The sequence below is a fragment of the Cryptotermes secundus genome, unplaced genomic scaffold (assembly GCF_002891405.2).
Source record: "Cryptotermes secundus unplaced genomic scaffold, Csec_1.0 scaffold279, whole genome shotgun sequence".
Taxonomy (NCBI): domain Eukaryota; kingdom Metazoa; phylum Arthropoda; class Insecta; order Blattodea; family Kalotermitidae; genus Cryptotermes; species Cryptotermes secundus.
The window spans coordinates 474,887-489,813 of record NW_019726227.1 but is presented as its reverse complement, the minus strand read 5'-3'; the positions used below and the strand labels follow the sequence as shown (position 1 = coordinate 489,813).

General features: G+C 46.5%; 2 protein-coding genes across 2 annotated transcripts in view; one reads left to right on the top strand and one right to left on the bottom strand.

Annotated features, from left to right (window-relative positions):
* The window catches only part of LOC111864006 (COMM domain-containing protein 4), a 71,781-nt gene that overhangs the window by 38,351 nt on the left and 18,503 nt on the right, over positions 1-14,927 (top strand). The window lies entirely within an intron of this gene.
* On the bottom strand, positions 2,145-10,209 carry LOC111864004. Its single transcript, XM_023850896.2, has 5 exons — positions 10,191-10,209; positions 8,030-8,123; positions 4,741-4,963; positions 3,125-4,053; positions 2,145-2,356 (listed from the first exon to the last, which is right to left on the bottom strand). Exons 2-5 carry the CDS (start codon positions 8,120-8,122, stop codon positions 2,198-2,200), a joined length of 1,404 nt encoding a protein of 467 aa, XP_023706664.1. The 5' UTR covers position 8,123; positions 10,191-10,209; the 3' UTR covers positions 2,145-2,197.

Below are 14,927 nucleotides of genomic sequence, written 5' to 3'. Positions count from 1 at the left end.
AATAATAATCTCCGTATTCACCGCTGAGAGGCCACGAATGTGACTACACTAACCCGCTCTGTATATATATATATATATATGTGTGTGTGTGTGTGTGTGTGTGTGTGTTGTAATATGAATCTTCTCTCATCTCATCATGTTTTAGAGAACGCTCAATTGATAAAACGTCGTTAAAGGGGTGTTACTGATGAAGCTCCGATCACGGGGTCACGCCATGTGGGGCCACGGGAAATATCCGTTGTTTTTGGTTTTAAAAATGAAATTAGCAAAGTGATGAGGGTGGATGGGGCAACTCGGGCCCAGGCTTAATGACGTGGACTGGCTACACAAACAGTTGACAGTCGCTACTGTTTCCTTCGCGCACTCTGCTGGCGTTGATTGAAACTACAGACGTGACGTAGATGAAAGAGTTTCGGATTTGTATAGCTTTTGTGAAAGGTGCGCGCCTTTGCCTTCAGGTCCCAAACGTGCTCATTTGGCTGTCGCCGATACGGATGTGACAATCGCTGGGGTGAAAAATGCACCTAAGCGAAATTAGTTAATTTGAGAAATGGAAGGCGTCTGAGGACGAGGAGGACGTGTCTGGTATGGGGCAGCCCCACGGACTGGACGTGAAGCTCTGGCGGGGGGTGTTGCCCCTCACAGCTCGGCTGCTACCTGTTGCATTCACTTGTGGGGAGGGTTGAGTGAAGATACGCAACCTGCAAATTACCTGAAATAAAACTGTGTAGAGTTGAAAATGACTATCCTCTGGGATATAACTCCGTGTAGTCCGCTAAAAATCAACCGACGTTTCGGAGAAACATGTCCCCCATCTTCAGGTTTGCAGAATAATAAGCTCAGCGAGAGACGAGTAAGATCCAGTAGTCACCTGCTTTAACTGTGGTTTCTTGCTTCGCTTATTATTCGACCCTGAATATGGACGCCATATGCTTTTCCGAAACATCGCCTGAATAACAACTGACTACACGGAGCTATATCCCAGAAACTCTTCATAAGTACCGCTGTGAGAACCTCGAATGTTACATGAGTGAAATTGTGTCTGTGCTTAATGAAACACCGCATTATGGAGCGCCATGGAGAGTGGGGGGTATCGTCACGCATTGCTCACCTTGGCAGTGAGTGAGAAGCTTCACGCCCCGTCTTCTTAACCCAGGAGAAAGAGCCTCTGGCGGGCGACTCCAAAGCCGGTCTGAGCGCTGTGGTGAAGATGCCAGTTACACAGAACCTTTCAGTTCATGATCTCTGCTAGAAACTTACGTCAGTGTTTCTCAAGCAGTGGGACGTCCGGCCACGAAAATTGTAATTCGTTCAGTCACACAACCAGGCCTGTGTTGTACTGTGACTCCGGTTCTGCTTATACAGCCCCTATATAATCAGAGTGCTTAGTTTCTGACGACTTCATCAGTGGTTAATAGATCATCAAAATGTTCGTAATTATAAAATTACGCTCTCTGAAGAAATAGTAGTTTTTTTATAGGCTAAGCTTATCTGAGCGGTGAACGTGGATATTTGGGCCGTGTAAAAGCGACAAAGGCCATTGATGTTTCGAGGGAATATATCGCCTCCATCTTCACGGTTGAGGACTAAACAAAGCAAGATATCAATATGAAGATAATAGCAAGCAGAGCATTTTTCTTCTTCTTGTTTTTGGCCAAACGCCCCAGTGTGACGCGAAATGCGGAATTTTGAGCTGGACAGATCGAGTGGCCACGTGGCCCAGTGACAGGGGGCAACACAACAGCTGCATCCCGTGTGCAGTTATGTGCTGTGGTTGCCGACACTAATCAGCTCTGCCCATGCAGAGCAGTGTGTTGCGTTTATCATGTGTGAGTCTCATAAGCCTCATGCATGTTGCCCAGAATTCAATAAGAGCCCCACACGAACTCATATTCACATATCTGACCTCGCTTCCCCCACAGCAGGTGTTGGACGGTGGGGGGGGGGGGTTCAATACCGGTCTCTCTGTGACTGACGTCCCGAGCACCATTGTCGTTTTATAAGAAAGCACAATTCTTCGGCTGTTTGAGCACACGCCACTCGTCCTGACGGTTGTGTAGGATTTCTTATTCTCTCAAAACTGAAAAATCGAACAATGAACTAGATCAACATTACATTGGCGTTACTCTTTCGTTTATTTTCCTTTCAAACACCATCGTACAATATTAAGAAATTACGTTACGAGGCGCCATGTTCTCTACGAGGTTCGGCTCCGGTTCAGTGTGTTGTTTCGCGTCTTGCTCTCCAGAGCGCGCCAAAAGCGCTCGTCCTCCGGGTTTGTGTCGGTATCTGCCACCCGCTTTCCCCTCACAGGCCACCAGGGGTCGGATTTTGACGACATTTCCCGGGTTCGAATCTGAACGAAACAATAAAAGACATTATTTTGCTAATTTCGCCTGGTGAATGCCCCTGACTTTAAGCAACAAGGGCACTGTTTCTGCACAGGTGGTGATCAAGTATTGTAATCAAAGCTGCTATTATTATTATTGTTTTGTACATTTTATTTATGAGTCAGGATTGCACCTGACCCTGAGCCTCAGCACGCGTGACACCTTCGAGAAGAACACATTTCAAATGAAAATAAATTAAACCTGGACTGAAGCTGGGAAGGAGGAACAGCAACTGCCTTATTATTATTATTATTATTATTATTATTATTATTATTACGTATATAGGGATTATACAGGGTTTAATAATTGGCATTAGGTATTTTACCTTCTTATTTTCATTATTTACAAAATAACATATTTCCTTCAGCAATAAAATAGCAATGAAGCCGCGTGAGTTTCTGAGGGAACAATCACCCAGTAGAGGGCTGCACGCACTGTCGGATGGGCATTGCCTATTCCTTTTTTATGTTTACAATTATTTTTCACTCTAAGAAAACCATTAGTGCTGCTGGTAGGTGCATCTGCCATCAGAGCTACTCATATAACCAGTTTCCTGAGACTCGCAGTTTTCATTAGTTCAATATTGGGTCTTACGTTGAAATAGCGAGTGCTGAAGGAGAGACTGAATGAGTGTGGTGCGCAGTTTCATATGAACGACAAATTATCTCTTACAATTATCATAATCGCCATATTCATAGTCTGTGCGCAGTTCAAGCATATGGCAAAGAACTTACCTGGGATAGAAAATCTTCTGGAGACGGTGACGTCATCCTTGGAGACTCTTTCTTACCGCGGGCGGCCCAAAATGGCTCCTCAGCCGACAAGGATTCCAGGAAGCCTCGTCTCCCCCTTGCTGCCCAAAAAGGTTCTTCGGCTGAAAGAGATTCCCGGAAACTAACCCTTGTACCCCTCTTCTCTTCTGATTCTTCGTCAGTTCGCCTTCCTCTTGCGGCCCAGTAAGGCTGTTCAACAGATATGGATTCCAAGAGACTACGTTTGCTCCTAGAATCCTGAGCTGCCCAAACAGGTTCATCAGCAGACATTGATTCGGTGAGCTCATATGTATCATCAGTTTCGTCAGCTGCTGACCTTTTCGGAGTTCCTGACCAAGAAGATTTCACAGCAGACGTCAGCTCCTGTAGTCCGCTTCCGCCGGCGTCTTGTAAAATGGATTTCTTGCCGCGTGCTGCCCAGAAAGGTTCTTCAGCGGATAATGATTCAAGAAAGCCCCGTGTGTTTCTCAAATCCTCATTGGTTGATCTACGACCGCGAGGCGACCAATAAGGTCCATTCAGGAGACCATACCTGCTTCGTAAATCATCCAGGAATTTGAAGCTACTTCTCCTTACCCTGGCTGACCAAAACGGCTCCTCAATCAACTCTCGTAAATCAGTTTCTGCCCGCGGAATTTTTCCTTCCCGAAAGGGTTCTTCAGAGGACAGAAGTCCGTGTAGTCCTTGCATCGATGCCCAGAGTGAGTCCTCTTTTTCTGAAGCATATAGGGGCTCGCGATCTCGCCGACCTCGAGCTACCCAGAAAGGGTCCTGTGGATTAGTGAAAGGCTCGCTCGAGTCTGTGGAATCATCTGGATCATCACGTCTGTCCAGAAGTATGTAGCGAGGTTGTTCAGCGTACAGCGGTAGCTCGAGACGTAGTCTACCTCCTGCAAGGAGCAGAGTGGTACCGTCTTAAGGGCAACAACGCACACGGAATTCACACTCTTATCTCATGTAATGGCAAAATTTCGACTTGGTCTCATTTACAGTTTCGTTCTTTAACCGCAGTTCTTGGGGCATGCGGTAGCGTAGTTGGTTGTGGCACTGTGCTACAAGCCGGAAGTTCGCGGAATCGAATTCCGATGAGGTCTTCGGATTTTTTCAGTTTACCTAATCCTTCCAGCCGCACTATGGCCCTGGGGTCGACTCAGCCTCTAACAGAAATTAGTACCAGGAATATTCGTGGAGTGTTTTTGGGGGTAAAGGGCAGCTGACGCGTAAGGCTGATCTTACCGCCATCTGTGAGCCTATTGTCTAGAAAATTTGGGGAGCTCAACATCTCAGAACCCTGTGGGCTTCCACGGCCTGTTACAGGGATAGCTTTACTTTTTACTTTACCGCCAGTTCTTATCTATGCACGATTTATGGTGCCTGGTGGCGGAACGATTATGAATGTATTTGGAAAGGCCAAGGAAGTGGTCGTAGCCCACTCTGAAGTACAACTATAATCCTGTAATTTATTTAAATGAACAGAGCGTAACTATAAACCCTACGTCACTACCGAAAGACTACTGTTTCTACGAGAAGCAGTTAGTTTCTATAACCACACATTTATCATCTGTGCCACAACTCACTGTCTTCGCGAAGGGTGCCGGGTCTCCAGTAGGGCCGCAGTCCCTGCGACTTCTGCCGCAGAGATCTCCCTCTGTTGGCCCAGAAAGGCGGTGCGTCGCTTCTCCGGCCACGGGCTGGCCAGAAACCAGGGTCGAGTTTGTTCCCCAAGGCGGCGCGTACATCGCTTCGCGTCACGCGATGCTTGGCGTCACGTCCTGAGTGAGCTGTAATCCTGTTGTCTGTCTGAAAGCGAAGGGACGTAGACTTGGTGCGCCTTGTGCCGGGGAACAGTCACAGCGTGGAAAGGGTTCGAAACTAAAGTAGACATATTTGAGGTTCATGAGCAAAATTATAGCTAAATCCATGACGATAGAACGGTCTTGGAAAGGTCTCAATAAATTTCCTACATCTTATGGAACCCAATGTTAATTGTGTTTCAGCCTCCCCTCACTTCTGCCCTCTTCATGAAGACCAACGTTTCTCGTGCTTTGGGTCGACAGCCCGACCAAGAGAGAGAGAGAGAGGAAGAACAGACTTGACGTTCTCACGGCGGTGGTTATGAAGTCGGGCACATGATTTCCATGCATGCTACATCCCACTCCATCTCATTTCTTTCTACTCAATTAAAACAACAGCAATAAGGAGCAGTATTTTGGATGTGGTGCCGTGTACTCAGGTAGAAGCTCACGGACGTTTCGGAATTATAAACTGCCTCCATGCTCTAGGACGAAGAGTAAGCCAAACAAACAACGGGTGCTCTGTGCTTTTTGCTAGTTGTTTGTTAATTTTCTCTTCGATCCTGACGATGGCGGTAATGAGTTCATCCGAACGTCAGTGAGATTCTACCCGTCTACACGGCATATCGTCCAAGAAGATAAATACTCTTCATTTTTGTATTTTTAATTGATGGAATAAGCTGAGATGCAATGTTCACGCAGCATGCATGGAAATCACGTGTTTTGATTATGGTGATCCAAGCTGAAAGATAGAGGAGGATGGTGCTGTGTTCTGGTGGAACGTGGTTCGAGTCTCGACTGTGCACTATATATATTTACGGGGGTTATTTATGGTTTTTCTCAGTCCCTCCAAGGCAACTGCTCGGATATCGGCACATCAGAATAGACTCAACATTTTTGTGTCGTCCTGTGTACAGTAATGAGCGTATTTTATTTATTTAACTCAGGTTACATAGCGTCAAAAGGTTTGGTGATTGGTGAGTGATGAATTGGAAGGAAGAGGTTCTGACCTGATTTAAGGCACTACTGCAAAATTTTAATGGGGGGATTGAGGAAAAGCAAAAAGAAACTCAGTCACGACAGTTGGTTTCCTGACAGACTTTTGGGCCCGAAACCTTCCCAACAAAAAGCAGAGTGCTATCCGCTGGACCACGACAGCCGGACCAGTAGATATAGCGTCGCTAAACAAGACAGCACATGAACAGCTGTACCAAGAGTCTGCAGTTTGTAATCATTCGGGAGTGTCATCGTACCCGCCAACAGCTCAGTGCTTGCTGGCCAGTTTGTTGGAGACACCGCATTTCCATGGTGACGCTGCGAGATTGTAATGCGTCGTGCATAACTCTGAAGGGGACATTGCTAAGAAATTTGCCGTAGTCGCATGAAGAAGTGCGGATGAAATCAAATCGATCGGTCGTCGTGAGAGAGCAGGAAATTTGTGTTGAGGTAACGCAATTAACGTTTCCAGTGTCTCTCCACCCCTCAGCTTCCCCGAGAACCCAAAGCAGCAGACGCACCGGGAGGCAGGATAGCTCAGTCAGTGTAGGGACAAGACCTCGGGTTGGACAGTCGAGGAATCGGGGTTCTGTTTCCGGCAACGACAAGATATTTTTCTCTTGTCTACGGCTTCGAGATCGGGGCCCACCATCTCCATAACCAATGAGAACCAGAGTAAAGTAGCCGGGGCGTGAAGCCGACAACCCACCTGATCTAAAACCGAAGACAGACGAGTAAGAGGAAATAGTGTAGATATTGGCACGGAAACACCAGAGAAATTTGGAAAACATTTTCCATTGCCACTTCTTCCACCTTGAAATTCGCATGAAGTTATCCGGGATTGATCCTAGGCCTCTCAGACGGAAACCCAGCGTCTATCTGCCTGAACTGTGGCCCGATCTTGAGAAATGAATTTGGGAAACAAATCTGAGTCTATTTTCCTCACTTTTGAAACAATTCGTGCTAATTAACAGTTAATGATGACAATTTCCCTCGTGACGTCACACCACCCTCTTTCCTTTTGATTGTTGTTCTGAGGCAATTAGCATCTCTTGTGTCTCGCTAATACCTGTTGTTACGGACGCCACCGGTAGGTGGTGCTGAGAGCAGCAAGTGGTCTGTAAGTGATTAGTGGTGAATAAGAAACTCGGAACGGATGAAGCCAATTGAGACTGGAAGTGAGTGAGGAGTTGCATTACAGAAAACTGTGTGGGTGAGAGAGAAACTGTATACTTGACAGTCTCCTGCTACTGTTTTCCATCTGGCGGGATATTTTAAAATTAATTTTGACTGATCATCCATGTTAATAGTGATGCAGTGAAGTGAATATGCCTTAGAATTATACAGGGTGGTTCTTTTAAAGTTGTAAAAGTCCAAGGAAATTTGAAAATAATTTTTCAAGAAATAATGTATGAGCGTGTGGACCGGATCCACCTGGAAGAATACAATCTTCTGCATTGTGACTCCGTGTAGTCTGGTAGATTACCGACGTTTCTGAGGAAAGTCGTGCCTGCATTTTCAGGGCGGAAGGGCGTATGACACAGCAGAGTATACAATTGAGGCAATACTCTTTTTACAAACAGTAAACGTTTACCAGACTACACGGAGTCATTCCAGAAGACCTTAAGAACCTCAAATACCGCATGGGTTCATCTAACTCAGGATAGGGAGAAGTTATGTGCTTTCGTGAACATGGTAATGAACCATTGGGTTCCATGAGAGGCTAGGAATATTCTGATGAGCTGAGCGACTGTTAGCTTCTCAAGAATTATGTAGTTGGACTTAGTTACAACAAAGTCGCGCCATAGGTGAAGCGGTTAGTAGCTGGCTACCCACCGCGGCGGCCCGGGTCCGATCCCGGGTCTGGTCTAGTGGGATTTCTGGTGGGCAAAGTGGCGCTGGGGCGGGTTTTCTCCAAGTACTTCAGTTTCCCCTGTCAATCTTCATTCCACCAAATTCTCCATCATCATAACCACCCGGGGCAGGTACAATAGGCCAATCAGTGGCCACTGTGCTGAGTAGACCCACCAATAAGGGAATAAAAAAAATTAAATTTTAATTACAACAAAGTACTCACTGTGTTTGTGTCTGATAGTTCCGGTAAGGACCACACTAAGTCGCTGCAACCACACGCCACCACTAGCGACACCACGACTAGTGACGGCAACATCCTGCAACATGCAAAGTACATGTCGCCGTGCAAAATGGCAGGTGTGTTTGCTTCAGGTGTTAATTTCGGTGAACCTTTTCCCAAGTTATGAGCTAAATGTCTCGTTTTGAAACCAGCCGTCCTCTCAGATGTCTCTAGTCTCTTGACGCTTCAACCTAAGCCTTTCTGTGACATTCGGACTATTGAGAACTTTGCAGCGCTCTATGTATACAAACTGTATATTGCCCAATGGTGCTAAGGCAGACGAACTACGAAAGATTTGGAACCGCACGTTGGCCGAGGGGTCAACTCAGCCTCTAACCGAAATGTATACCAGGAATATTCCAGAGGGTAAAGGGCGGCCGGCTCATAAGGCTGACAACATCACCGCAATCTATAAGCCGATTGTCTATAAAGTGTGGGCGCTTCGATGTCTCACAACCCTACGGGCCTCCACGGGATGTTACAGGGTTAGCTTTACCTGTCTGTCTACCTTTAATCACTATCCCAGTATTTTCAGTGAGAGACTGAGGAAAACCATGCAAAGCCTCAGTCGGGATAGACGGTGTCCTAGTCCAGATTGGAACCGAGCACTTCCTAAATCTTAAGTCAAAGGTTTTACCGTTGTATAAAATTGCAGATTTTGGGATATGACGCCGTGTAGTTTGAAGTATTTTTCAGTGTTTCGAAGGGATATTCTGCCTTTATTTTCGTAATTTTCCCCGAAGATGGAGGCAGCAAGTTCCTCTAAAATAATAGTAAAGTTCTGCCATATTACACGACGTCACACCCAAGGAGACTGTAATTAACTGTTGCCACCCAAATCATATGAACATTTCCTTTGACATATATTACACTGCCCCAGAGGGGCCAAGTAATCCTTCCTTTTACAGCTTCTAACCGCATTTTGTATGCATTTCCCATCTCTATGCGTGCTGCATTCCCTTCCCACCTCTTCATTATTTAGTCACCCTGACGACAGTTAATACTATCCAGCCAATGGTCTCCTCCCCTGTGTCCTACTCGGAAGATCCTGGATTCAAGTGACGGCCCCCTAAACGGAACATCCTGACCGGACCGAGAATAGCGCCTCAAATTGCATCACAACTGCTTTCTTGCACATTCTTTCCAATTCATTACTCACCGATCTTCCCAGCCTTCGACACTATGTTTCCTGAGCTAGTGACAATTTGTTAAACAAACCTAATAAATAAAGATAACATTACTCCTGCGCTTGAGTAAGCTCCACACCATGAAGGCGTATGGGAGAGTGGAGGTGTAGCTCCATGCATTCATTACTTTAGCACAAGATTGAGGTGAGTTGTCAGTTTCTCGCCTCGGCCAATTTATCTTCTGGGGAAGAACGACTGATACCCAATGGATGGAAGGTTGTGTACGGTCGCTGTGGGGAGCGGAAAACCTATTGTCTCGACCGGGAATACAAGTATGATTTCTCGGCCGGCCAGTGTGTAGCGTGGTCACTACACGGAATGTGCTATCCCGGATCTAGTATAAATGTTTGTCAGTTCCTGTCTATTGTATCCAAAATATCTCCCTTGGGACTCTGTTATCAATGTACCCTCCAAAAATTTACCACCTCCGAACGCGAGGAAACAAATTACGTAACAGTATCTGTTGCTACTATTATCCATACACAGATACTTTTATACTGTGCTCGAAACATCTCTGAGGATACGTCATACCTTGAGTAGGCAACCTTACGGAAGCAAATTCCCCTACGTTCAATGTGGTCTCCTGTGTGGAGTTATTGCTTCCTATCGCATGTTGAAATCAGAGTCTAGCGAATATTTGCTTCTAGGTTGTGATGTTGTGTAGTGCTGTAGAAGTTCACCTACGTGTGGGAAGGACGTGCTGCTTCCATCATCAGGGTAGACCAAGCAAGTAACCGGCAAGAAGCAGGCTACAAACATATTCTTCAATCATGAAGACGCAAGCAGTGAACTTCTACCGGACTGCACGGCGACACATCCCAGAAGGCAGTGAGCGTAACATTGCAATGATGACGTAATGGTCACGACAACCTCAGAAATGTTTCGGACACAAGTCGCTCTAAACACGGTCGTCGTACCTGAGATCAGCGTCTTGGCGGCCGCTACTGCTCTGCGGGCTGCGGTTCTAACGGGGCAGGTTAAATACCTGTTGCTGTGGGACGCGTGGGGTCAGCCGACACGGATTGTGGCTGTCAGCTGTTTCTTCAGATTAGCGCGGGGACTTTGGGAGCGGAGACGCACCGAGACTTGACGTTTCTTAATGGAATTACAGAGAAGTCGCCTCAGGCAGACGGACCGGGACGGGAGCGGCCCATTGTCCAATTTAATATACAGGACGTTTCGGAAGATGTTTCTAATTCGTCTGCATTATAGCAGCAGGTTTTGTTGTACGAGATTACAGTTCCGGAAATGACGCCGTGTATATTGTGAGACCTATTTCACGACGCTGTCGGCAGAGAGGCTATACTCGTATAGCGTCAAGAGTTAGGATTACAGATGAATGATGAATTCGGGAGGATTTGCATGGAAGAGGTCGTGGCCTAATCGAGACACTGTCCTACCACTTGTCAGGGAGGGACTGAAGAAAATGGTGAGAAGTCTCAATCTCTGTCTGTGCTGAGATTCCAACCAAACACTTCCCATCCAGCTGATAACGTGCAATCTGGCAAATCCCTCCCGACGTTTCGAAGACACTTGCCGTCGCCGTCTTCATTCTACAGCAATCGGTATCTACTAGACTTCACGGCATCACATCCAAAAAGGGAAATGGTATTTAATTTTTATTTTATGTGTTTCTTTATATAAACAAGGTAAAGTTTTCCTTGTGCTTAATTAATTAAGCACTGTGCCATGAACACGTATGGAGGAGTGGAGGTATAGATCCACCATTTTTTACCTCGGCACTAGATGGAGGTGTGTGGTCAGCTTCACTTTCCGGCAGCTTTACCCAGGGAAGGAGCCCCCGTACCCATTGTGCAGGACGGTGGGTGGACTCCAGAGTCGGTCTGGACGCCGTGGAGAAGAGAGAAGCTTTTTACTGCCGGAAGTGGAACCCGGCCCGTCCAGTTCTTAGGCCGTCGGTATAGCGACTGAGTTACCCCGTCTCCTTGTTTCTGGATATGCGACATTAATCTTTGCTGCTCGTTCCCTGATTTACGTATTGCTTCGTTTCCTACAGGCTGCGCTGTGCGGGAAGCCTAATCAGATATTATTCTTGGTTTTCCCATGTCCTTCTTTCTTTTTCATTACAATCTTCGATGCTTTCCGACTATTTCCGCCCTGATTCATAGCCAGTCGGTGGGCCCCAAAACAGGGTTGGCTGTCCGCTTCTGAAAGCCAGCAGTCGTCGCCGTCGAAATGATGTTTCTTTGTTTGTGACGCTGTCAGTAGCGACGAACGTTCGGATGACAATTGTGGGTACTGACTCAGCATTTGACTGGATTAGTTGAGGAAGTTCATGAGATCCCTCAGTGACGTCGGCCGGGGTTTTAGTCGAGATTTGAACCAGATACCTTGCTTCTTGCATCAGCCATCTTGCTGGGCCGAAATGTTATCCGAAGGCCCGAACGTAATATATTTTTTTTTTTTTTGCATTTGAAGTTCTCACAACGATGGTTATGAAGAATATTCTACTGGGATGTAACGCCGTGTAGTCAACCGACGTTTCGGAGGAACATCACTTGCTCTGCTTGTAACCTGCTTTCATACTGGTTTCTTGCTCGACTTCTTCGACCGTAAAAATTGAGCCGATATATTCCTCCGAAACGTCGGTTGCATTTCAACGGCTACATAGCATCGTGTCCCAGAAGATGGTACTACAGAGATGAACGCAGCGGTTGGCGCACTTCCGAGCGGAGCAAGCTTTCGAACCCCTTGTTCTGTGAACACTCATTTGTTGACGTAACTGTTCGGCCGTTTGTAACAACGACGCATGTGACGTAATTACCCGCTCGCGCCGAGCATCGAAACGCGCTCGTAACGCATAGAATTGCCTTAAAATGTTAATTTCATGTTTAAAATTATTGGAGCTTTATTATTTGAGAGGGTGCACTCAAATTCAATGGAACAGAACGCGACATGCATTCTGAGCGCTCCCACGCGGCCTCATTTGCAACCAACTGGAGACAGCCTGACCCAATGCGCGAGGATTACAGGACAGTGGTCGATCTTGTGACTAACTGACCACAAGCATACGGTCTTGTAGTTTAAAAAAATCAGTTATCATGACAAAACAAAAAACTGCGATCATGAAATAGCGCAAGTTTAACAGATATGATTAAATCAAGAGATAAAATAGTTCCCGTGAGTTAATCCCGCTTGAACAGATACAAACATGAGACGTAATTTGGATTCGATATCGAGCATTAAATACAGAGCGAATCATTTTGTTGGGGTTGTACCGCGCAGGCGTCAGCTTGGCACGGGATGGAACGGACGAGTCTTCCCGGCGGCCTGCTCCGTGAGAGTGTGTTGCTGCGTGCGATGCTGAAAATGGAGGGGATATTTCCTGTCGAAAGGTTGGAACATCACATTTAGGCAGACCAGGCGGCCAGGCGCCGCACGCGTCCAAGATCTGCAGCGGGCTGCTCTCTACGTGGGTTCTGTAATCCTGCAGAAGTCTGCAGGATCCTGAAGTGTCTTGTTCACAGAGGAGCTCTGGGCATAACGTTATATTCTGTAGCCGAACTCGAAACTTGTGTTTCGATGAAGCAAGTCTGGGTCTGTGTTTTCAGGGCGCGTCAGAGGGAACAGTGACGGGAATGTAGCGTGCTCGTCTCTCTGAAACAGCGTCTGGGCCAGATCGCATCGCGTCACTCAGTTTGTTTTTGCCTTTCCGTGCAATGCGACGCTTTCAGTAATCCAGGCCACCGAGCATCGAATGCTAGGATTATAGACAAATGATGAATTAAGAAGTATTTTGAGGGGAGTAGTCTTGGCTTAAGTGAGGTACTATCCCGCAATTTGCCTAGAGAGACTGAGGAAAATCACAAAATTCTCACTCAGGATAGTGAGTGACCCGACTACAACTCGAACATTGCACCTCCGGAATACGAACTCAGAGTGTTTCCGCCAAGCAGTCAGCTCAGATGTCGCTGTCTCATGTGAGTAACACGCCGTGTGTATTAGTTGGTGGGCCCAACCGCCGCTGGAGCTGGAGGTAGTCGGTACAGGCTGGACGGCCGGAGAATTGAGTTCGAGTCCCGGTCGTCCAAACCGATTTTGGGACCCACTCAGCCTCCTATCCAAAGGGTACCGAGGGATCTTTCACCTGAACTAAAGCGGCAGGGACGTGGAGCCAACCACTCACCTCCAACTAATGCCGAGATGAATACGTGAATCTGTACCTCCACTTACCCAAGTCTCCATGGCACAGTGCTTAATTAGTTAAGCACAGGGACAACTTTACGATTTTAGCTTGCTTACCTTACTTCCATAATATAAAAACCAGCTTGTGTTGATTGCTTGTCTGTGTGTCTGTGCATCCCCTCTTGACTTTTGAACGCCTGAACAAATCTTTATGAAACTCTGTATGTACGTGTGTATCATGGCACCTGAGTCTATATCAACAGCGTACTTCATAAATCCCTCCAATCAGTCTGTATATTTGTATGTATATCCTTCCTGTCTTTTCTAGGCAACGGCTCGGTGGAAACGTCACCGCGGCAGCCAATACACACGCAACAACTGAAGAATTTTTTGGAAGCGTCCTTTTCTATGCGGTCCGTGTCTACCAAAGGAAGCAGGCGATTAATTCTTCCCATAACTTCTTGTTTGAATACAGTCTTCAGATCAGAGGATGCTCAACTACTTGTGTGCCAAATTTCACAACCTCAGATCCTACAGTTTCTTTTTTTAGAAAAATTAATTTGTATTTCACGCAGTTCAGATCGCGAAGATAAGCCCTGCACTTGACGTCACCTCTCAGCTGAGAAGAATGCCGCTCTCCACTGTTACAATAGCGGCAACCTTGGGCCCGCTTGCGGCATGTGGTATCAGTCCCCTGTCCTCTTCTTATCTGGCCCATTCATGTGCCATTTCATGATAAGGCAATGGAGAAACAAACGGTAACCTGGTGAGAGCCTCGCCCTCATGTCGGAGTGACAGAGCAGCGTGGCCCATGATGCAATTTGCTTCACACCTCAGCGTCTACTCGTGTACCTGGAAGTACCGACTGTAATCAGAAAGTATTACACGGTTGTGACTACGTAGATCTTTACTGACGTTTCGGAGGATCATAATATTTCCGTCTTCAGGATTTAAGTACTTTAGTCTAGAGGCATGGGAGCCGACAGAGGAAGACCAAGGCATCTTTCGCCCAAGGATTGTATTTTAGTTTAGTTGAAGAATGAGGCAAATTTATAAAATAGTTAAAACAACATTAGAACTGTTTTTATAAAACATTACTCTATCCAAAATATCTCAGGATGATCAGTAAAATGGATCTTAGAGGGGGTGAACGTGAATTTGCAACCAAGGGTCTGGTTGTGTCCCCCCCCCCCGTAGAAAGCACCATAGCCGTGCTCATGCGTAGAAACGGCATGTTCCTCCGAAACGTCTGCGGCCACGTAGCAGACTATACGGAGTGTATTTACTTGTACTTTATTTAACGACGCTGTCTCTAGCTCTGGCTGCGTAGTGTCAGTTGCCTGGATGATAATGAATAATGCATTCGAAGGCCGTGGCCTATTGTAAGATATGACAATGAGGTGTGGTCCCACGATATATTTAGCTACCCTGAAGCACTTGCCCACTGCAAGCGGCACGGTGATTATCTTCATCCAATCCGTGCAGCACTGAGGATAAATGGAACTGGT

Bases quoted from the DNA above. Each gene is read 5' to 3' on its own strand.
- LOC111864004 (XM_023850896.2), bottom strand. From the start codon at position 8,122: ATGTTGCCGTCACTAGTCGTGGTGTCGCTAGTGGTGGCGTGTGGTTGC. The intron at 4,054-4,740 runs GTGAGTTGTGGC...TGCTCCTTGCAG, and splicing joins CGGCACCCTTCGCGAAGACA to GAGGTAGACTACGTCTCGAG. The intron at 2,357-3,124 runs GTAAGTTCTTTG...TGTTTCGTTCAG, and splicing joins CAGAAGATTTTCTATCCCAG to ATTCGAACCCGGGAAATGTC.